This window comes from Gymnodraco acuticeps, unplaced genomic scaffold, assembly GCF_902827175.1.
Source record: "Gymnodraco acuticeps unplaced genomic scaffold, fGymAcu1.1, whole genome shotgun sequence".
Lineage (NCBI taxonomy): Eukaryota > Metazoa > Chordata > Actinopteri > Perciformes > Bathydraconidae > Gymnodraco > Gymnodraco acuticeps.
Window position 1 is genome coordinate 1,625,048 of NW_022990014.1, and position 24,403 is coordinate 1,649,450.

A 24,403-nucleotide genomic window follows, 5' to 3' on the forward strand; every position below is an offset into this window, starting at 1 on the left:
AAATTAAGGACGGCCGTTCTGTGATTCTCCAGTACCGATAAAAAGACCGCTAACGTCGGAGCTTAGCTTAACGGTACCACGGTCTTTAATAATTCAGCCCCGGGGCCCGTTTAATACCGGGGCTCGGTAGTAGAACACACAGATGGCCAGTCCGCCCCTGTATTCCACCGGGTCGCCGCAGACGGACCTGGCGGAATACAGGGTCTACCGCGTTTAGGAACCGTTAAGCAGAACAAAAATGTTGTATTTTGTATGGGTACCCGGTACCCAGCATTTTCTTATCGGTTCTCATCTGGAACCGAGTTGCGGTTCCCAACCCTACAAACATGTCTCTGAAGTGTTTGGCTCCAAATACCAAACAGATCATTGCAGCATCCCATAAACCCCTCTGTTTCAGCCCTGTTTCCAAAGTGCTGATTCTCTGTCTGTTACTTTAGATGAAAATAAGGAGCCACTCCCCACGCCCCTCTGAGAGATATTTGGTTAAAAAGAACACAATGGTGCTCTAGGAGGAGATTCAGGTGAAAAGGTGGGGGGGGGGTTACCTTGGTTGGTGATTGGCTAATGGTTACACAAGCCAAACAATCGTTATGATGACATCATAAAGTGTCCAAATTCTGATCAGCTAATTTTCAGGCAGGTTTTTATATAAATGGATCAGGACAAAAAGTGAGTGAATCTTTTTCCTGAAACATTCCGAATCTCTTTACACAGAGGGGACACATGTTTATGTATAAAAGAAATGAAAAAGTGGATTTTGCATAATAGAGTGGCGAAGTCACGCCCATCTACTTCCGTCCCATGGGACCTTATTTCTGAAAAATGATGTATTGAAGTCAATGGAGAGAGAATACGTATCTTTCGATCCCATTTGAATTGTGCCATGAATTACATATGATGTTTGTCAATCTTAAAAAATAAGTTCCATGTCAAAAAAGTCACAGTTTGTCTTAAAACTGTTGAAATATACGACTATGAAAAATACGCAACTAGAAAGATTACAAATCCCAGTACATTAACGTTACACATTACACTCGTGTTACTCACCAAAACCTTGTAAAGCCGGTCCTGCATGCTGGCTCTTACGGAACCGACTAACTCCCCTTTTGTGTATGTACAGTTCTCAATATGGCCAGACTTGTAGTGATTTTCACCCATTTTAATACTTTTCACTTCATTCTGAAAGAAAGAGGTGAAATGTGCTAACGTGACGGCCATCTTGATGTTGGTGACGTATGCAAGACCAGGGTTGCGTTCCAATAGTCCATTTATCTTAGGAACCTTCCTAACCAAGTGAAATGACCCGGAAGTCCCTCAGTGGCAGCCATGATAAGTGCCGTTCCAATTCTCTAAATGAAAGGAAAGGATGTTTCAAACTTCCTTTATAACCTCCTTTAGCTTAGGAACCACTGGACCTCCCTCACCGAAAGGAGAGGAGAAAATGCTGCCCCACAATGCATTGCAGCCGCAGCATTTGCCGTCACTCAACAGTCGGCCGTTCACGGAAACAACCGATTATGACCGAGAAATGATATCATGAAAGTTACAATGCTTATTAAGCATTTTAAAACGTATGTGGTAAGTTGCCAAAGTGCTTTGTTTTGAACGTTCATCAGTATTATAATCAAAAAGAGAAATATGAACTTTAGTTTTTACTGAATGATCAAATAAAGTCAACATTTCACAGTCTTTACTGAGCTGTGTGGAGTTTGTTCAACTTTTAAAAGATGTTTGAATGGTGATATACACAGTGATAGATGTTAAGGACTAACGTTTATAATAAATACATTTGTATTGATTTTAAGATCTTTTCATACAATCATACGTATTGGGATCATTTGTATTAATGTGGACCGGAGGGAGAGGGTGACGAGCATAAGTTTCACTTTCCTTTTTTATTTCAATTCCAACTTTGGTCATGAAGAATATGTTTCTCTGTTGTCCACGTTCATAAAGCATAAAACAACAGCATCAGAGCACGGTGCAGAGTCTCTAGATGAGTCCGTCGTTCTTTTTAAACATCCATGTTGTAGTCCGCTGTATAGAAAACTATAGTTTCCATAGTTTCCCCACAGCAGCAGACGCACATTCATGACGTCCGCTGGCGCATCATAAACACGTCGGATAGTGAAAGTGCAGTCGGATTCTCTTCTCCTAAATCCTTTTGAATTCTCCTATCCACTTTCCCTTAACCCCGTGACGTTTCACTCAGAGGTCAAGGAATAGGAGATAGGGTTAGAACTTAGGAGCTGATTTTTGGATTATCGGAACGCAACCCGGAGTTGTAGTTCATTGAGCGGCTTCACACAAAAAAAATGTGTTACTTCACAGTTTTACGACACATTTTTATTTTTTTGACTTGCAAAATTATCTTTTAAATTGACAAACATCATATGTGTAATTCGTTGCACAATTCAAACGGGATCAAAAGATAATCTTTCTCTCTCCATTGACTTCAATACATGATTTTTCCAAAATAAGGTTCCATGGAGGTCCACCGGAAAGGGAGGGACTTCCCCACTCTATTGGTGACCTTTAAGTCTTTTCACTGTGTGTATTATTGAAGTTAAAAGCAGACGCATCCCTATGTAACTTTGCTCCCAACCAAATAATAAATCATTCAAACCGCAATTTACAGTATGTGGTCTCTTGTTGTACTTGTGAGATAATATAGTGTGTAAGAATACACTGTATTCCCTGATAGAATAACCGTTACAGGTTCACACCTTGTCTTTCACAATCACAGGACAATGATATCAGCAGCCACAGAGGAGTATTTGTGAGGATGGATTTCACTGCAGTGTTGGTCTGGCACAGCAGTAAAGCTTAGAGTAGGAGGGTTGGTTGCTCTGTGGATGAGAAGTTAACACCCTGAGAGACAGACTGCGTATAAGCACAGTTTTATGCTCTATGTGAGAGATACTGAGGCTGAAAACATGTTGGATAACTGAGGATGAGGAGGGGAACTCTGGATGAAGTCAGTCATGTGCTCAAACACCATTTATAACATTGGACACAGTAGTAGATGGAAAATAAATCTCCACTCAAGGTCCTCATACTAGCATTTAGACCTTGGGTTGAATGTGTTTATGCCAAACATAATCAAAGATAACAAGAAAAGGGAATAAAAAAAGGCCATTCAATGCAATATTTGCAGTATATGAAGACAATGATACATCTGTATTTTCACATATTGTCTAGAATAACTCATATTACAATTTAAAAGATATTAATCTAAAACAGATAATTTTTGGTCCTGTACAAAATGCACAATCTGGGAATTATTTGTGACCATATATCAGACAGGGGGCCGTCTTGCCGTCATTTGACGCCCTTATTCAGCTCGGAACGCCCTGAACCCGAGCCGAGAGCGTCCAAAAAAAATAATAATTTGAGAGAAGATCGAGAGTTTTTATCGCTTGATATTAAGAAAAGGAAAAAGGACAAGGACATCCCTCTGTTGGAGGGGCAAAGGAGTCTGGTGGGATTATTTTCGCTGCCAGCAAAGCGTGTTCCTGTGACGGAAAGTGTACTGCCGGCGAGCCTTGGCGGGGGGTGCTAGTGGAGCACGCGCGTGAACTGCGAGCGCCGGAGCCTCGCAGTGGCGAAACTGAGGCCCAATCCCAAACCACTCCCTCGACCCTACCCCTCCGTGACGGAGTGAACTCCGTCTGTAGCCACACTCACAGCTGAATGAGGCTCCCTCCTGTCAGATGGAGGGAGTAAATACAGCGGCAAGCTTTGGGACAAACTCCCCTCTCTCCGGCAGAAACAGGAAATGCCGTAACTGTATGTAACAACGGTTTCAAATCAGCATCTCTTAGACAAAACATGTAAATTAATAACTCAAATAAAACTCCAAACATCTTTCATTGTGTTACTTTCTTGTAAAGCTCTTTTGGTTTTAAACCTGATGTTTATAAGCTTCTTAGTTTTTGCAACAGTCTGTAAATATACACAACTTTATAATAAAATGCACACATTTACCTTTTTCTAGACTAAACACAGGTATGATCCTAAGTAAAAAAAATACGAGGTTATCATGAGGTTGTTAACATCGCAGTTTATCAGTGGATGTTTGCTGGAACTTGTAAACAGCGTGTTTCCTGACGGACACACACAGCGTTGAGATCGGTCAGGTAGAGACCGGTCTCCAGTCAGCCACGCTGCAGACTCGCTGTTTAAGGGCTTGATAGCTCACTCCCCAGGGCCGGCCCTTGGCATAGGCAGTATAGGCGAATGCTAAGGGCGCATCAATCAATGGGGGGCGCCGAAAAAAAAAAGAAGTCAGAAAAAAAAAAAAAGGACATCTTATTATCTTATACTAACAGAACTACGCCTATATTGCGTACAGCGCCCATAAACTGTGGCGCACCCCCCCCCCCCTCCAAACCAAGTTGAACTGCCCCAGCCCCAGTAAAAACCAGAGGTTTATGTGAAATTGTTCTTTTTTTGAAATAATGGTTTTAGTGTGCAATTATAGGTTTTCATTTTGTATTTGTGTTCATTTAAAATAAATCAAACTCCCAAAAAACGTATACAGCTTTTATTAACATTGGAATTTACTGTGTAAGCGGCGGCGGGGGGAGAGCTTTAGAGAGCTCTCTCCTGAAAGACTGAGAGGCTCTGATAACCTCAGCTCAGTGAGGTAAAGGCACACCTTTATATGATCATTATAGTTATAAAAAAATAAGAGAATAGATTTTCATCTATTCTCTTATAGTATAAAATACTATATGACAGTGTTGTAGTCAAGTCACCAATTCACGAGTCCAAGTCACTCTCGAGTCACCACTCTTCGAGTCCGAGTCACCAAGGGAGAATCGTAGTCGAGTCCGAGTCCAGGTCCGAGTCACCCAAGGAGTGTCCGAGTCGAGTCCGAGTCATCATTACCTGTGTTCGAGTCCGAGTTCAAGTCCGAGTCACCTAAGAAGAGTCCAAGTCAAGTCCGAGTCACAAGTCTTCATGTATTAATCTTCGTGGATATGTGTTGAAATGTAGCTGCTCCTTTACATTGCTTTTATCCTGTCATGTTATACTAATCTGTCTATTGAACTGCTGTGAAGCGAGTTTGGCTACAATTCTTGTAATAGGTGCTATACAAATATAAAGTTTATTACTAATATGAATATTAATATTATTATTGTAAATGACCTATAATATGTCTAACTATATTTAAAATGAGTTACCTTTTAGAGAAGTGATTATATTTGTATGCCAATATTTTCCTATGGTAAAGTTTTAGTTTTGCACTTTTATTTTGATAGTAATAAGATCGAGACTCTTATTTTGAAGGAACTTTTACTGGTTAAATCGGTTTACTGATAAAGATTTAGCCCCAGAAAGCACATGGCTACTTGGCATGCAAAATGACTCATTCTGCATGTTAAGTAGCCATGTGCTTTCGTGTTATTGGCTGAATCTTTATTTATTGATTAGATCACATTACTCTGATCATAGTGTTCAAGACAGCCTATATGTCTGAACTCGATCCTTAGAGTAATGTGTTACGGAGCCTTCTCTTCAATATTGTTTCCACATAACGAGCATTTTGCGCTGCTCTTTTCCAATGTGGAAGCAGAATGTGTGAAAGCATACAGCACGATGCGGGGTGTGTCTCTAGACATCTTTAGACTGGAATAGCGGGGCCCAGTACGTGAACTGGCCTCGCAGGTGCACACGCCAGGATAGAGGACATTAGACTCCAGAGAAAATTAGCTCGAGTCCGAGTCCAAGTCGGAGCGTCAATGTACAAGTCGAGTCCGAGTCATCGTGGGGGGGGGAAATTCACGAGTCCGAGTCTGAGTCCAAGTCATCGTGCGCGAGAATTCACGAGTCCAAGTCCGAGTCGCGTCAATCAGTGAGCGAGTCCGAGTCGAGTCACGAGTCTCGAAAATTGGCACTCAAGTCCGAGTCCAGGACTCGAGTACTCCATCTCTGCTATATGACAGTAAAACAAAGTTGTTATTAATAAACAAGAATACAGTTTAAAAGGGGAGTGATTTGTAAAATATCCATAAAGAAAAAGAAAATCTGCTTACAGTTCTGTTTCATATGGGAGTTGAGATGTATCCATAGATCTCTTAATGTTGCTCTCAAAGTGCACCAGATTGATGCTTTTAACTTCAATATAAAAAATAAAAAAATCTTCCCGGGGGAGCATGCCCCCGGACCCCCCAAGAGGAGGTTAGGTCCACCCCCCACTTAAATCATGTTCAAATGGATAGGATACTAAATACATTTGCACACATCTTGTGTCCATATCTTTCTGTTTTGGTGATCATGCCACAACCAGCGTGCATGCATGTGCGAGTCATAGTGAGGCGCCAGCTAAAATCTTGCCTAGGGCAGCAAATTGGTCAGGGACGGCCCTGCCCTCTCCCTCCCTCTAGTCCTGCCTCAGTAATGGGTGAGGCAGGATCCTGATTGGAACAGTGATGCGGGAAGGAGGCTCAGGTGTGGACGGTCTGAAAAGGTAAGCTCTCACCTTTCAGAGGGAACTCTTTAAACTCCACAACTCTTTATGGGTAATCTCCGCCATAATGAAGGAAAACATCATGAGCTGTTGTTCAGAAACACCTCATTGAAATGTCTTCACTCTGAAATGAACCAGTTAAATGTTTCAGTTCCTGCAGCTCTGAAATCTGTGATGCGACCGGCTGGCCTGCATGGTTATCACCCAGGAAGAGCGCCTCTTCAACCCCTATTCCTACTAGGAAACAGCCGTGGACAGCTGCTAAAGGGAGAACTACAAACAACCCTCCTAAACCACAGAGTGTGCTAATCCAGAACAGATACGCTCTGCTGACCCAGAACCGGAGATCTCTTTCTGATGACCTGGATAACCTGTCCTCTTCAGGGTAAGGACCAATAGCTACTCCAAAAGTAAAAGGCTAGAGGGAAAGCTAACGACTGGGCCTGAAACTCTGATTGTGGGTGACTCTGCTGTAAGAGATGTAAAAAGTCTGTGTAGTAAGAACAACACCAAAGTACTCTGTTTTCCCAAGGATATGGTCTCTGACTTGGCTGAGAAGATCCTGTATATTGGGGCTGAACATCCGACTGTGAAGAATGTGGTACTGCATATTGGAACAAATGATGTTGTGAAACAAGAGTCAGAAGTGCTGAAAAAATACTTTAAATGTTTGCTGGAAACTGTCAGCTCTTTAAATGCAGAGGTGTTCATCAGTGGCCCTCTACCGCCAGTCAGAAGAGGAGTGGAGAGATTCAGCAGATTGTTTGCACTGAACACCTGGCTTTCAACTGTCTGTACTGACCATTCTGTCAATTTTATTGACAACTTTAACTTTTTCTGGGACCGCAGACATATTTTTAAGGCAAATGGAGTGAAATTGTTTATCTCTAACGTATTCAACTGCCTACATCATCAATCTGTTCCCTCTGCCAAGGACAAGCAACAAGAGGAATCAAAACAAGAGAAAGACACAAACACATCGCTCAGAAGACCTTGAAAATCTATCACTGCACCCGCCTGAGGAATGTCTTGATTATGGGAGACAAAGGAGTCTCCACCGCCCTTCACCCCCCCTATCACCTCTGAGGATACTCTTCCTTCACCCCACTCTCCGTTCACCCTTTCACCCTCGCCCACCCTCCTGGAGATCGCTGAACACATGAAGGAGATACAGAGGGTTGGCACCAATTCGTTCCTGGAGTTCAAAGACCAAACTAAGGCGATACGCAGGGTTGGCACTGCAGCATGTCCTTTACCCCCGCTCCTCAACGACGCCCACCAAAATCACCGAAGCAGAGACGCGCACCATCTCCCCCGTCTCCATAACCGTGCCTACGTCAACCACCTCCCCTCCCTTCAAGAAAGCATCTGCAGTCTCCGAAGCCTGATAAGGATGTGTGTGTACAAAACGCAACAAACTCTTACTGATATGTGCTGGGTCCAGGCTCAAGGGCGTATGGCACTCTCAACTCTTTCCAGGACATGCCGGGGCCCGGCCTGCCTGAAGCTTTGCCGATATCTGTGTTGATAGGTGATAGATTAAGAATGGTGAATCAGCTTAGAAACAGGAAGTGCTCAAACGTTTGTGTGAGTTTATCAAATTTAGCAGTGATTCCATGTCAGCCACAGCTTGTCACAAAAAATCTTACTGATAGTGTATTTAACAAACTTAAACTAGCTTTATTAAATGCCAGGTCTTTGGCAGGAAAAATATTTGAATAATATATTGTAGGGCCATAAGGTATATTTATACGTTTTCTTTTTCAAAATACCAAACAGATCATGCCTCATTTCGCTCTATTTTGCTCTCCTCCACCCCTGTCTTTGCATGTCCTGCAGCTGACCACGCCCCCCTGCAAAGGACGGGGCCGAGTTACGAGTGTCATGTTACCATGCTGTTACCATGCTGTTACCATGCCACGGCAACCTCTCATTCCCCTGATTGGTGGAGAGTTGGTCATATAGGCGGAGCTCCTCGTCACTGACGTCAGAGATATTTCAAATCTGTATCAGTCTGTATCAGATCCATTGAAGCCCCGTTTTTAGAGATTTTGGGTATGGAGGAAAAGAGAGAGGGTTGTGTTTTCTGACACTTGGTGGGTTCCCTGACACACCGGGGACACATATTCATGTATAAAAGACGTACAAAGGTGCATTTTGCATGATAGGTCCCCTTTAAAGTAGAGACACTACATACTGATATACACCTGAACATCAGCAGGAGAGGACTCTTTAAAGTAGAGACACTACATACTGATATACACCTGAACATCAGCAGGAGAGGATTCTTTAAAGTAGAGACACTACATACTGATATACACCTGAACATCAGCAGGAGAGGACTCTTTAAAGTAGAGACACTACATACTGATATACACCTAAACATCAGCAGGAGAGGACTCTTTAAAGCAGGGGTGGGGAACCTCCGGCGAGACCATTTTATACGGCCCTCGAAGTAATTTATAAACACAAGAAAAAATAATAATAAAGAAATCTAGACCGCAAAATAATTAAGCGAGTGCCTGTTTTTCAGGGTCCTTGAACACAACACGAGCCTAACGACGTGGTATATGTCTCGTCTGACAGGGGTATAGTGCTGACAATTGCAGTACGCATAAGGAGTTGTACACATGCCACAGTTTTTGCGTGGCTGTGTCTTAGTTGTAAGCCCAGTGGCCAGGGCCGGCCCTTGGCATAGGCAGTATAGGCGAATGCTAAGGGCGCATGAACCTATGGGGGGCAGCGAACATTTTTATTTAAATAAAAAAAATATACATTTTTTTTTTTTAAATGAACAATTTCCCAATTTTGGATCAACAAATCTTATTTTCTTATCTTAACAGAACTACGCCTATATTGCATACAGCGCCCATAAACTGTGGTGCAAAACCCCCCCCCGACCCCCCCAAATCAGGTAAGTTGAACTGCCCCAACCCCGCTGCGAGGGGGCGGGTCAAGTGCAATTTTTAATGTGGAAGTAGATAACAGCCCTCTCTTGACTTGATTAGGAGAGCTCCCTCTGTAATTAATGTAAATTACTGTAAAAAACAGGTTTATGTGAAATTATAGGTTTTAATTTTGTATTTGTGTTAATTTAAAAGAGGGGGGGTTGGGGGGGCGCCAGCTAAAATCTTGCCTAGGCAGCAAATTGGTCAGGGCCGGCCCTGCCACTCCCCCTCCACACCGCTCCACACTCGTTGGTTTGGAACAGCACTTAATGTGGCGGACCCTCCGCGCGAACGCGCAAACGGAGGGCTAGTGTGTAGGGGTAGGGTGTAGGGGGCGGTTTGGGATTGGGCCTGAGGCTCCGTGGTAAACTGTGGTAAAATGTAGAGCCGTTTAGGAGCCGTTTAGGAGCCGGCTCTTCTTAGTGAGCCGAACCAAATGATCTGGCTCACTAAAAAGAGCCGGAATTCCCATCACTAATACATAAAGAGATAGTATCTATAAGGGACGGCTCAATTCAAAATTCATGTCACGTGATACAACGTGACGTCAAACAACCCCCCTTCCCCCCGAGAGGGGGGGACGCCCTCTCAGCCCTGGTCTGGTGGAAACACTGCATCAGATCAGACGATAAGCCACCATCCCCTTATTTGAATCAATATAGAAAAGCGGTTAAGATTGTTTATGTAATCAAATATTCATGCTATTAAAAAAATGTATAATACATATTTTAATTTATATCTATCATCTCTGTGTTGTCACGATCTGTCTTTGTGGTGTTTTGTCTTGTCTATATCTGTTTTTGGTTTTCTGTCTGCGTTGTGTTTTGTCTTGTTTGTCTTGTCCATGTACTTTTTTCTTTTAATGTTTAATTGACAGCACTGTAACTTTTATCCATGTATTTTTTCTTTTAATGTTTATTTTATTAGCTTTTCTTTTTAATGACTGATTTTAAATGCCATTTTCTTAATCTCTTTCATTTTTTGTAAAGCACTTTGAATTGCCTTGTGTTGAAAAGTGCTATATAAATAAACTTGCCTTGCCTTGCCTTGTTTGGATTTGTCTGTGGTTCCCTGTCGTTAGTTTCCCTGGTGTGTCTGATTACCCGATTGTGTTCACCTGTGGCCCCTGTGTTTTCTCCTCCCTCCTCACCTGTGTCTTGTTTGTGTGATTAGTCTTGTGTGTATTTAAGTTCTGGTTTTTCTGTCTGTCTTTGTCGGTTCGTCTTTTGTCATGACTAGTTCGTCGGTGAGTGTTCTGTTTTGTCTTTGTTGTTCACCTAGCCTTGAAATAAAGGAAGTTTCACTTTGATCTGCATTTGGGTCCTACCTGCTTCACACACTGTGACAGAACGAACCGACCACAAAATGGACCCAGCAGATGATCCATGGGAGGTTGAATTACAGCATTTAACCTTCTATCTGGCTTCGATTGGTGGAAGGGAGCGTCCAGTGTTCGGCAGAAGAGGGCCGCTCTGGTAGAGGCGCTCCGGTTGGCAGCAGAGAAACCATGTTTTGTTGAGTTTTTACCTGACTGGATTTTGGACTTCCTTCAAGCATGTGATTCCAGCCATGCTAGCTCCCTGTCTCCCAATTCCCAACGTGGCACCATACGCCTTGGTGGGTTCCGCCTGAAGTCAACCCGTGCTTCTGCCCCAGTTCCTGCTCCTGTCCAGGAGTCGTATTCCGGAACTCGTCAGGCTTATGGAGGTCCACGGAGTATTCAGGAGGCTGCTAAGAGGAGTCGTCGCAAGGCCAGGCTAGCAGCCCGAGCCCCAGCAGCCATGGTTCCGGCTCCAGTACAGGCCCCAACAGCCATGGTTCCGGCTCCAGTGCCGGACCCAGCAGCCATGGTTCCGTGCTCCAGTACCATCCCACATAGCCATGGTACCGTGCTCCAGTACCACCCCACACAGCCATGGATCCGTGTTCCGGTTCCTTGCCCAGCAGCCATGTTTCCGGCCCCAGTTCCAGCCATGGTTCCGGCTCAAGTACCGGCTCCAGCAGTCATGGTCCCGACTCCAGCACCTCGTCTCCTGCTGGCTCCCCAGCCGACGCCAGCTCCCCGAGTCTTGTCGGCGTACCGGCCGACTCCAGCACCTCGTCTCCTGTTGGCTCTCCAGCCAACACCAGCTCCCCGAGTCTTGTCGCGGTACCGGCCGACTCCAGCACCTCGTCTCCTGCTGGCTCCCCAGCCGACGCCAGCTCCCCGAGTCTTGTCGGCGTACCGGCCGACTCCAGCACCTCATCTCCTGCTGGCTCCCCAGACGACGCTAGCTCCCCGTGTCCTGTCGGCGTACCGACCGACACAAGTTCCCTCTCAAGTCCCCTCTCAAGTTCCTACCCGAGTCCCCTCTCAAGTTCCTACCCGAGTCCCCTCTCCAGTTCCTCTCCAGTCTCCTCTCCAGTCTCCTCTCCAGTCTCCTCTCCAGTCCCCTCTCCAGTTCCCTCTCCAGTCTCCTCTCAAGTCCCTTCTCGAGTCCCCTCTCCAGTCCCCTCTCGAGTCCCCTCTCCAGTTCCCTCTCGAGTTCCCTCCTTTAGTCCCTCCTCTAGTCCCTACTCTAGTTCCCCTCGCGAGTCCCCTCTCGAGTTCCCCTCGCGAGTCCCCTCTCGAGTTCCCTTCTCTAGTTCCTCCTCTAGTCCCTCCTCTAGTCCCTCCTCTAGTCTCTCCTCTAGTCCCCTCTCGAGTCCCCTCTCTAGTTCCCCTCTCGAGTCTCCTCTCGAGTCCCCTCTCGAGTTCCCCCTTGGTTCCCCTCTCGAGTCTCCTCTCGAGTCCCCTCTCGAGTCACGTCTCAAGTCCCTACCCAATGTCCTGGTCCGTTGGAGGTTCCGCTGGGGGTCCTGCCAACTCCATGTCCTGTCCCGTTGGAGGCCCCGTCGACTACTCCTCTGCCGGGGGTCCTACCAATCGTATGTCTGTCCCGTTGGAGGTCCCGCCGTCTACTCTCCTGCCGGGGGTCCTGCCAGCTCCTTGTCCTGTCTCGTTGGAGGTCCCGCCGACTACTCTCCTGCCGGGGGTCCTGCCAACCCTTTGTCCTGTGCCGTTGGAGGCCCCGCCGACTACTCTCCTGCCGGGGGTCCTGCCAACCCATTGTCCTGTCCCGTTGGAGGTCCAGCCGTCTACTCTCCTGCCGGGGGTCCTGCCAATCCTTTGTCCTGTCTCGTTGGAGGTCCCGCCGTCTACTCTCCTGCCGGGGGTCCTGCCAACCTTTTGTCCTGTGCCGTTGGAGGCCCCGCCGACTACTCTCCTGCCGGGGGTCCTGCCAACCCTTTGTCCTGTGCCATTGGAGGCCCCGCCGACTACTCTCCTGCCGGGGGTCCTACCAACCCCTTGTCCTGTTCCGTTGGAGGCCCCGCCATCCTCTGTTTCGCCGGGGGTCCTGCCAATCCCGTGTCCTGGTCCTCTTCCGTGGGGGATCCTGCCGAGGCCTGTCCCACCAGCTCCGGTTCCTGTCCGGCCAACACCGGGTCCTGCCCGGCCTCCGGCGCTGGCCCGTCAGCACCTTCCTGCCCGGCCTACTGAGCTCTCTGGTCTTCGCCCTCGATCCCGGCCCCCTGAGAGCCGCAGTCTTCGCCCTCGAGCCCGGCCCTCTGTGAGCCGTGGTCTTCGCCCTCGAGCCCGGCCCTCTGTGAGCCGTGGTCTTCGCCCGCGAGCCCGGCCCCCTGACTCTTCCTGCCGCTGCCCTCGTCCTCGAGCCCGGCCCCCTGACTCTTCCTGCCGCTTCCTTCGCCCTCATGCTCGGCCGCTACCTTAGACTCTGCCTTGCCCCCGGGCCGTCCGCCCGAATCCCCCTTTTTGAACTCTGCCTTGCCCCCGGGCCGTCCGCCCGAGATCCCTTCCTGGTCCTCTGCTGTGCCTCTGGGCGGTCAGCTCAGTCCCGTCCTCCTGACCCCCTCCACCCACCCTGCTTGAGGTTTTTTTTTGGGACGTCTGGGATCCGTCCCTTGAGGGGGGGGGTACTGTCACGATCTGTCTTTGTGGTGTTTTGTCTTGTCTATATCTGTTTTTGGTTTTCTGTCTGCGTTGTGTTTTGTCTTGTTTGGATTTGTCTGTGGTTCCCTGTCGTTAGTTGCCCTGGTGTGTCTGATTACCCGATTGTGTTCACCTGTGGCCCCTGTGTTTTCTCCTCCCTCCTCACCTGTCTTGTTTGTGTGATTAGTCTTGTGTGTATTTAAGTTCTGGTTTTTCTGTCTGTCTTTGTCGGTTCGTCTTTTGTCAAGACTAGTTCGTCGGTGAGTGTTCTGTTTTGTCTTTGTTGTTCACATAGCCTTGAAATAAAGGAAGTTTCACTTTAATCTGCATTTGGGTCCTACCTGCTTCACACACCGTGACAGATGTGGTGTTGCTGAGGAAAATGATATTAGCATACATGTCAAACCAACCCTTCAGGCATAATGATAACCTGGTCATGGATTAATAAAGGAGGATGTCTCTACAGGAGGGAGGACACTGATTTATACAGTTGTCAATACAAGTCCATCCATCATTCGCTCATCTACAATAACACCATTGTGTCGTCATTACCATGAAAACAGCAACTATCTGACCGTAGAGCAACAGATAATGATTGATTTCCTCACCCTTGTAAAATGAAAAGGGACCTTTCTTAAATATTAGCCACAACTCTCCCTTCAACTGTCTCCAAGCCGAGAAGATCTCATCCTAACAGGTAATGACATCCTGAATCAATGTGTTATGTCCAAGAACTGTAAACTGTGTGTGTGTGTGTGTGTGTGTGTGTGTGTGTGTGTGTGTGTGTGTGTGTGTGTGTGTGTGTGTGTGTGTGTGTGTGTGTGTGTGTGTGTGTGTGTGTGTGTGTGTGTGTGTGTGTGTGTGTGTGTGTGTGTGTGTGTGTGTGTGTGTGTGTGTGTGTGTGTGTGCGCTAACTGCAGGTGGTGCCTCTAATTGCTCTCATGAGGGTCTCTGGAGTGAACTTTAGTCGTCAGCAAAGGGGAAAGTGACATGTATTGATTAGAAAATGTGGGCTGGATCTTATTAAGGCTTTCCCCGAACAAAATGCCCAGCTCACATTTTTCCTCAGAAACTGATACCCAGCCAAGCTAGCTAAGGTCTTTTCTCAGCGTCTACTGTGCTTCCTCCGGATGTTCCCGGGGAAGATATACTGCACAAGTACACGGACAAAATATCTTTCAAAACTCCCTACACAGAGCACACTTAAAATGACAGAAATTCAAGAAAACCCTACTATTAAGGTAAAACACAAAGAAAGGCATTAGAGATACACAACTGGGAGACATCCTTGAAATGAGTCAGCAATTTTTTCACATGACTTTTGTCACTTGTACTTAATTCTTTATCTTGGGAACAGTGGTTCAGTCTCACCACATTGTGAATTTAGTGGCTTTTATAGAGCTTCAGTTGTCACAGAAATGATGTAATATGATTGAAAGCTTTAGAACAGCTACTAAATTGACCTTTTTGTAAGACAGCTAAGGTCAAGAATTAACTTAAAGGGCAACATGGATGTGAAAAATGGAAATTTGAGCAATGAAAAAGGGGACAACTCTGCTTGCTAAGGAAGTCAGTGTGATTCAATCGAAAGCTATAATAATAGACTATGTGAGCTGAAACCCTGAGACAAACAAATGAGTATTTGTAACTCTATGATTTTGAAGGATACACCTGCATTTCCCACAGCTCCATCACCACAGCATCACTTCGCAAACGCTGTTACATCATAAAACAACACAGCTGCAACAATCAAGAACTAATTCCCAATGATATGCATAATATGCCGCTGATATCTACAATACACTGGCAAGCATCTTAGGTCTTGATCAAGCAGGTGTGCAAAAATATGTGATACTAATTGACAAATACTTCTCTGCTATCTCATTGTCTGCCTCATTGGACAGTCCCTGACTTCATTAAACACATCAAAAGAGAATAGGAAGTGCCAGCAGATAACCCTGCTCTCAGATTTAGCATTCAGGATTACAGAGCGTCTGGGAAATGAAATGCTGAACCCTTTCACCCATGAAGGCTTTGTTATCCAATGCAGGTAGAGATATGGAATAAAGCAACAATGGACAGAAGGGTTAACTGTCGGCCTCATCAAGCAGAAGGCTACCGTGTGCTTCAAACAGGCCCCATTTCTTAAAACCAACTCCCTTTTTCTCCTGAGAACGCCAGCTCCCGCAGACGCAAGCTGGGCTCCCACCCCGCATACCAGAGCGTGCCACAGTGGAGCACCGAGCCTGCGCCTGTCCGTCATGAAATATTCATCACCCAGTGCTGACGGAAAAGCTGTGATGTCAGAGATTCCAGTTACGGTGTCCGGTTTCAGTGTGGCCAGTGACACAGCAGCAGCAGCTCAGTGAGGTAAGAGGGGTGGGGGGCTTCACATGGCTCACTGCAGGGGCTACGTATAAACACTTGTCCTGTTAAATGTGAAATGAGAGTGCATTGTTTACTATACCTATGAAAGGTTTATACTAACTAACCAGGGAATTAGGGCTGCTCTTTTTGAGCTGATTGGTCATTTTATCAGTAGATAATGTCGGGATGATAGTCTATTATATTAATAAACTATTCTTTAGTCAATGTCAGGAGGAGATTGTTCTGTATGCTGAATTAATTTGCAGAGGGAAAATAAAGAAATCATTTGACATATTTAATATATCAATTGAGTACTAATATTACTTTAAACATGGACAGATTAAACCACATTTTAATCGTTTTCTTATACATATATTTGTGGGGGAGGGGGCATCTCTTGCATTACATGTTGGATCATATTGCTGTGGCAAATGTAGTCTTGATTGAGACTGTGCTGTGATGAAAATAAAACGTCACTTTCAGAACTGGCACTAGATATTATCTGCATTTTCTTGCCATCTGTAAATATTTGTCCATTTACAGCAGAACGACATCTTTTCGAATACATTTGACTGGAATTGTCCATAGTGTGAGTTGGTCTGTACAGTTTGAGCAGAGAGGTCATACATTCTCACCATGTAGAAGAAGACATCACAATGTTAGCACACAACGTGCAAGAAAGGCCACAAAGTAAGTGTAGGACATCCCTACAAGAACACACTAACTGTGCACATAAAACATTGGTAGAGAAACTTTGGGGCAGCTGATTTTATGAAGAATGAGTCATCACATCACATAATGGTTTGGATTGTTTTTGTTTCACCCACTAACAATCCCACTTCCTGGCAGTTCCCTTCCACCCGTCTGTTTTTCTGTTCCATAAACAGCCTGTCAAGAGGACTCCACTGACATAACACTGCAACAGCCAAAATAACTTTCACTCCTCGGCTCAAGTTACATTCATTTAAAAGTGCTTCTATCTTGAGAAACTATATCCATATGGATTCCTGATGAAGCCTGGGAATTACCTGCCGGCTGTCGCGCTGGGAAGAAGAAGAGGAGGAGGCGCTCTTGTAGACCGGCGTGGCGGTTTTGTGGACCGGCGTGAAGCTCCGGTCCTCAGAGCTCATGGTGCGGCCCTGGTTGCCTCGCTGGTAGTGCTGGAGGTGAGACATGATGGGCACCAGTTGGCTCTGCAGATCTCCCTCAGATCAAGAGCATCCTCTGACACTTCCTCACTGCTTGCTGTTCATCTGAAAAACAAAAAGGTCAGGAAGTCACAATCATCGCATCTACGCCTTCCTCATTCTCACACAGTGCTGTTGTTTACACCGGCAGACACGAGCCACGCTGCCATTCATCAAACAACTCGTAGTCTAGTAGGTTTCTCCTTGTAGAGAACTATCTGCCATCAATTGTTATTACCCACAGAAGCTCAGTCGAGATGCCCTGAGCTATTCTTTGAAGCATGGGGTTAGAGATTCTCCTCATTACATGTGCATTAGTAGATAAACCTTACTTTGTGTTTGCTATGAGATGGGTGCAGATCTTCCAAACTAGGATAATACCTGAGATATTGTAGTTATAAGTTTAACAAATCAAGCAATACTTATTAGTGTCATCTCAAACCTATATTGACCAATGCCTTACTTAGAGTAGAGTTGTTGTTTAACAGCAAATACATTGGCCACTACTAAGTAGTGTTGCACGGTGTACCGATACTTGAAAGGTACTGCGATACCCTGCCGTTAAAAACGGTACGATTCCTCCGTTTCATTAGTATCGGTACTTTAAGAATGACGGGGAAAAGTACTCCGGTGAGAAAGCGCTGTTTTAATAAGAGCCGTGTGTGTTCAGCGCTTTGCTTCCACTCCCTGCACTGCAGCCGTGCCTGCAGTCCCTCCCCTCTCAAGCACGCTCTAAATCCCTCCCCTCTCTCGTGCACGCGGCCACGCGCTAGCTGCCAGAGCATGTGAGAAAACGAGAAGCATGGCTGCAAGTGGGAGTGCAGCTGCCGCTGCGCCTCGGCTTGTTGACACAAAAGACGCCAGAAGCGAAATTTTGATGTATTTTAGCTATATCTCTGACAGTGAGGGCAAGCCTACGGACACCACGAGGCCTGTCTGTAAGAAATGTATTAATTTTATTTATTGTTCTCATTGTTTAAATGTTTGAGTTAAGGTTATGGTTCTGGTGTGAAATAAAGCACAATAATTACATTTAAGACTGTTTCCCTTTTTTTAAGAAAAGTATCGAAAAAGAATCGCAATTCTAAGAAATGTAAGTGCTTTTGTAAGTAGAATTAATGAAACTTTCTTTGATTCAACTTCTTAAATGGGAGAATTGGATGTTTTTTCTCAGTCTTACAGTACATCATAGTCAATGTAATATTTGTTGACTGTTGCTCAAACAAAAAAAGCTATTTGATCTATCACAATGTTCTGATGTTTTACAGACCAAAGTTATAACATTTTAATTGGCAGATTAATGGATATTTCAAAAAAATAAATAGCGGTTCCTACATCAATCTTTGTACAGCTACAAAACTCTGTTTTTGATTGATTGATTGATTGATTGAAAAGTTTATTAACAGCTTGTATATTGGGTACAGTACAGTACAACTCAAAACATACAATTGTTAAGGGGATGCAGACCAGAGAAAGACTTTCGTCTTGTTTACATCAGGGTCCCCCATTTTCAATTCATCATGTCATTTAAGACATATAAGACATACAGATGGCTTATTTACAATTTACATACAGGTGGTTTTTTTACATACAGATTGCTTATTTACAATTTTCATTTTAGGACATGTGAAAGGTCTGTCGGTCCATTTGACTGTAGTCACCCTGCCTCCACTGCAGAACGTTCCCGCAGGGCTGTGTCTGCAACATAAATCCTCAAACATCTAATTACAACTATGATAATGATGGTAATTAGATGAGCAAACACATTGATAACGCATCTCAAGCTTACTCTTCAGTCACAAACCAGTGATAACCAGCCTATTCTCACGACATGAGCCAATGCTTATTTATATTTGTGGTATATTTTGAGTAACTATACCAGGTCCAACATGTCTGACTAACCTTCTGTTCCGATAGCTACTGGGAGTGCTAGTTTTTTGTCATCAGTCATGGGTCTGTGTTTCTCCATGCTGACACACATAATACTGCCTGCAGTGGTGCGGTGTAATTGTCTAAGCTCTCAGGAGGTCTTGGCGCTGATAAAATATACAAGATAGAGGAAAACAAACAGATAAACAAAACAAGTTTGATTTAGAAACTGAGGCATTTGGCGAGATACTTAGGATACTATTGGACCTGCACAAGGACAAATAGCCCAATATTTTTGATGGAATGCCTCAATGTTTATATTGACGCTGCTGGGGATAACATTCAGAAGATGTAGTGCAACACACCAGAACTGGTTGGGAAGAACATAAATATAATGTGGGTAATATAAACAAATGTTTATTGTTTATTTTCACAATGAACCTCAGCTTCACAATAAATCCCGTATGGTGGAAAGCATGTTGCAATGGTTTGGTTTATTAAGTGTTTATGCTGAATGTAGAATGTGTAGCCTGTGTGTATGTGAAGCTGACAATTGAGCGGCCCGACCAAGCAAGGAGGCAGAACGTCCAAAAATACAACCCGGTGTGGACATTTATTAAAACATGAACACATTACACACCGCCTCAATCCTGCTGCTGCTGTTCACGTGAGCCCAGCCTGCAGCCACCAGGATCTCTCACACACTCCCTGCCCTAACAGACAGGGAAACAGAGCCTAAATACCCACACACACTAATCAGCAACTAGATACAGGTGAGGGGGGAGGAGACAACACAGGGCACCAGGTGCACACAATCCAGCAACAGACATAACGGGAGGGGGAACACTTTTCAAACACAAACATATAACTGAACAGAAGTACACACATACAAACCCAACTAAACGCAGTCAGCACTTGTACAATTAATGCCACTTAACGCTATGATGTCTACACCCCCACATATTATTTGCATTATTCTTAACCGCTGTCATTCTACACCAGCATAAGCACTTTCGGAGCTCTCGCTAACTCCCCTATCTTGTCAGGCGGAGCCGAGGACCCGACCAGCACCTGCCAGACGACATTTCAATTAATACGGTTTAATCCTTTAATAAATACTATCTCAATAATTAGTAGCCTATTTAAAATGTGCAAATATACCATACCAAACGGTACTGTGCAATCACGCTAATAAAGTGCAAAACTGTTCACTAAAGTGCTGAGTTACCAGGCCCGAAGCCTTCGGTTCACTGTGACGAAGTACCTTAGTCACAGTGCAGCTACTGTACAATACAATATCATGCTATTATCTGGAACAATTTGTTGATTAAATTGAAACCATCATATATTCTACACAATATAATTTTATTTTAGGCTAAAAATGCAAAAATATGCCCGTCTTTTTCTAAAGTGATATCAATATATTTGTGTTTTGGAGTTCATTAAAGTCAAATAAAAAATACAATTGGATGACATTACCTGGCTTAGGTCATAGGAATTTATGATTTATATCTTTGCTGTGTTTTATATTGTTTAAGATTAAGAAAATAATCATAAACTATATTATGGCATACAACTATTCTTAATTATCCAAATCAAATGTAAATTCAACATCACATTTGACATTTTATTATATTTTGTATTACATTATTATTATTTCTGGTAATATTATGGCAACTACAGTATGCAACGGCAAAGACTAAATCTTACAGACTGACACGGACTGGAGCAGTGCAGGATAACATCAGGCAGCGATACACAGTGTGTGTTCCCAGGCAGTGCATACAGCTCTGGAGCTCCCTGTGGTTTCAACTACAGGATGCGTCGATTCTTCTAGGCTCTCCCATTTGTCAGGGAAACTCCCTGAGTCCACTGAGCAGCTCTCACTTCAGCACTATGCACTCTCACATGCAACTGTGCGGTAAACTCACACACTATAATCTATAATTCAGATCCTTTGAAAACATCATCATCGCTGCACTGTTTTAAGCCAACTGGGATCGAAGCTACAGTACTGCAAGTCAATCTGGATAGAGTAGTTAACTATTTAGTAGATCCACTCACCCTGAACTTATAAGGAAGCAGAAGGGAAGAGTACTTTAGGTGAAAGTTCACAATTTAATAAATTGTCTAGTTTTCGAGCTTGAATTTAGATGGAAATCTGTCGAGAAAATAAATAGCTGCAGTAAGTAAGAGAAATCTTGTAACCAAGGCTGTTGGCTTATGCAGAATCCAGTACATAACTTGATCACTATAAACACAAGTTACATGTTTTTACACTAGACATGCAAGAACAGAATCTAATCCATTACTTAGGGTAAGCATGTGATCTATAAAACAAAAAATATTTGAAGTGTCCAATCTTTTTTGGTTAAAAAATGACAAATGATTAGGAAATCATCAAAAAAACTCTAATTTAGTAAAAACAAATTGCCCATAATTCCTCCTGTTACAGCTAAGTGATGTGAACAAAACAGATATTTGGTAGTATAAACCAGCAGTGCCAAGCATAGCAAGCCATAGTAAACAGTGGCTAAACAATATAGGTGTTTGTTCGACTGCTATCCAGATGGACTGTGTCGCCCCTATTCAAATGCAGGTACCGTGTTGGGGAACCTCTAATCAGGATCTGATTAGTCATGAGCTTAATCGTCTAAATCCAGTCACAATTATTACGGTCCCTTAAGCAGGAAGGAAGACACAGCAGGTGATGCCATGTGGACGCAACATCAACACTTCTTAAGCACCAGGTCAGGACCTCAAGAGTCCAAATAAACACTACTGACATCACAGATCTGGGATTGTGTAAGTGTGTGAGTTTGTGTCCTTGTTACATACTGCCTTGGTTTTTTTAAACATTCAAAACAATCCGATGGACAATAGTTCTAAGATCTGGAATTAAAACCACAAGCAGGGACGGCATAATGGTTATATTTCAAAAATGTTAATCGTTTTAAGAATGCAGCTGTATGTATAATATATGTTGCAAAAAATCACAAACAATAGTTAGAACATAAATGTACTATTATTTATTGATAATAATGATGCCTTTCCGTATTTAGTTTAGTGATGGAAGGAAGGGTCTGTGGTAATGTGTCTGCTAACCACAAGCAAAATAAGCCATGTGGTAGAGCACATAACCGTGGAATATGTTTCTATTTGTACACTTTATGCTTAAACTCCTATTCTGAAAGTCTGAGGTTAAGGTGAATAGGTTCAGATGTGGTTGGGATGTTTCTAGATCCTTCTGGACAAAAGAGAGCCTTCAGTCACATACAGTTACAATAGCACCAGTATGCAGCACTCTGGGGAAAAGACCCTTCTCCCCTCATTCTTTCAATGCCTCAAGTAAGAGTAAAATGTCACAAAACCTCAAAAACCTTCCCACATGCACTACCACAATGAGGCTTAAAATGTCATGCCATTACCCATCAGAACCAGAATATAATGTCCTCGATAAAGCACCATTTTTATTTTAAGTTACAATGACCCTTAAAGGAAAGGGAATCCCAATTATAAAAGAAACAGAATTATGAACCTGATTTTTTTTAATTGCTAGAAACCATAATATGCTAACATGTTTATGTACAAATATGATATGTAAGCAGCACCAATTAACTCCTAATACTGTGATGCCGGTATACTGTACCTATTACTAACACTATTCTGTCTATGGGACCAACCTGAGGGCAGGATTACAATAGAAGAAGTAGAAGGAAACCAATGACTGGTATTGCAACAACAAATTGTGATTAGAAATGTCCAAGTCTCCCTGTTTCAGAACATCAACGGAGCAAATGTAAAACGTTGTAGCAGTACTGCATACTGTGATGTACTCCTTTAGCAAGGCATGTGAAATAGACCATACCAGTTAAATAATTACTAGCTCATTATAAAGTTGTCTTTTAAACACAACGTTCAGGGAACTACATGATGACGATGTTCTTTTTTGAGAAAACTAGTTTCTATATTCGGTGAGTACTTTCTATGGCCCAATGACCAACTAGCAAACACAGTGCCTGTGATCATGGGAAAAACACAGGTGATCTTTTCTTACTTTAACAGAAGAAAAGTTGTGAGGACCTTTATGAAGTTTGATCGGGGGGGGGGTTGAAACAACCACCGTCACCTGCAATAACAACAATCTGCTCTACTGTCTTTGATCATTGTCATCATGCTGCATTCCTGCAGGCTTCAGAGATGTCTTAACTGAAAATGTGCTGTGCCCTTAGGGGTTGGCAGACGGGAAGTCACATTTCTCCAGCAGGGATCAATAGAGAGCATCACAAATAAAACTGTCTATTATCCATCCTGGCATAGGTCAAGCCAGGGAGAGCAACGCAGAGCTTTCTAGAGTAGTTTAGAGGACCGCAGTAATCCAGATATCTGTGTGCCCTGCTCTGTGATATCTGAGGGATGAGGAAAATACAGTTTTAGACAATATGTCAAGCAGAACTACAAGAAGCCAAGCAAACCGAGGAAAAATAACAACCAGACATTCTTTTTTGCCGTTTATCTGAAAGTGTGCTGCTGTTACTGCACATTACAGTTTTTCTCGATTGCTAACACACATTTTTTTTTAATTGCTCGGTTTCTCAGAACACTAAACACAATTCACAAAACCACACACCCAAAGTGCAAAACTCCTCATTTCTCCTGCTAAATTAAGAACTGCCCTCAAAACTACATAAACACTTAACAAATGCAAACTTTAGCACCAAATATAACTTCATTCATAACACTAGATGGTTTGACCACCCAGCTACACACTGCTGAGCATCATCTAAAGCACTCTCATCTGTTCTGGGCTGTGCTCTGTACAGAGAGGGTTCTGCAGAGAAAGATTACTTGAGTTTACAGAAATACAGTAAATGAAGAAATACAAATGAGTTGTTGAAAAAAATCACATTGTATTCAAAGATAACATTGTGCAACATGCATCTCAGCACATAGCTACTATGCTTCGGATCTCTCTGAGTGTGATGCATTGTTTGCCAAAACCCAATTTGTAACTGCTGCTTCCTGTGCCTCATTGGAAACCCTTAGCCTTCCACCTCTTTGTTTCTCAGTCCTTCAGATAAACAACAAAGACAGAGTGGTTGGTCAGTGTCTCTGTGTTGCATAAAAGTGAGTCTACCACAGTACATTGTGCAGGATGTGTGTACAGTTATAGTATGCAACATGCCAACAATTCAATGACAGTAATGAAGTAAATACGTTTCACACAACAGATATAAGCTCTGATATATCATGAGTTATGCAGAGCTAAAACTGGTAACTAACCTGTTATCAAGTCTAAGTGTCCGGATTACAGAGGCGACAGTACATCGGCTTAGATTAGGCTGAACCCTGTGTCCAGCCTCTCTCATCGTCAAACCATGGTTGATAACATTTCATTTCATTAGAGTACTCTTCCTCCTCCTCTCACTCTCAGCCCAGCTCTTCCTCTTCCTCTTGCTTCCATGTTGGCTTCCATTGTTGCTGTAAGAAAGTTCTCACCTGTGCTCTTTTTATAGTGCTAACATCCTGATTGATGAGCCAACAATGATGCTACCAGGTGTTTGGTCAGGTGGAACGTGTTTCTTGA

At 43.8% G+C, this 24,403-nt stretch overlaps 1 protein-coding gene across 3 annotated transcripts in view; it reads right to left on the reverse strand.

The window, feature by feature from the left end:
• osbpl6 (oxysterol binding protein-like 6) overlaps positions 1-24,403 on the reverse strand; it is a 50,498-nt gene that overhangs the window by 23,568 nt on the left and 2,527 nt on the right. For all 3 annotated transcript variants that reach the window (XM_034213340.1, XM_034213341.1, XM_034213339.1), the window contains exon 2: positions 16,789-17,013. In XM_034213340.1, coding sequence (XP_034069231.1) covers positions 16,789-16,935 — 147 coding nt within the window. In that variant the 5' untranslated portion in view covers positions 16,936-17,013. The remainder of the gene's footprint in view (positions 1-16,788; positions 17,014-24,403) is intronic.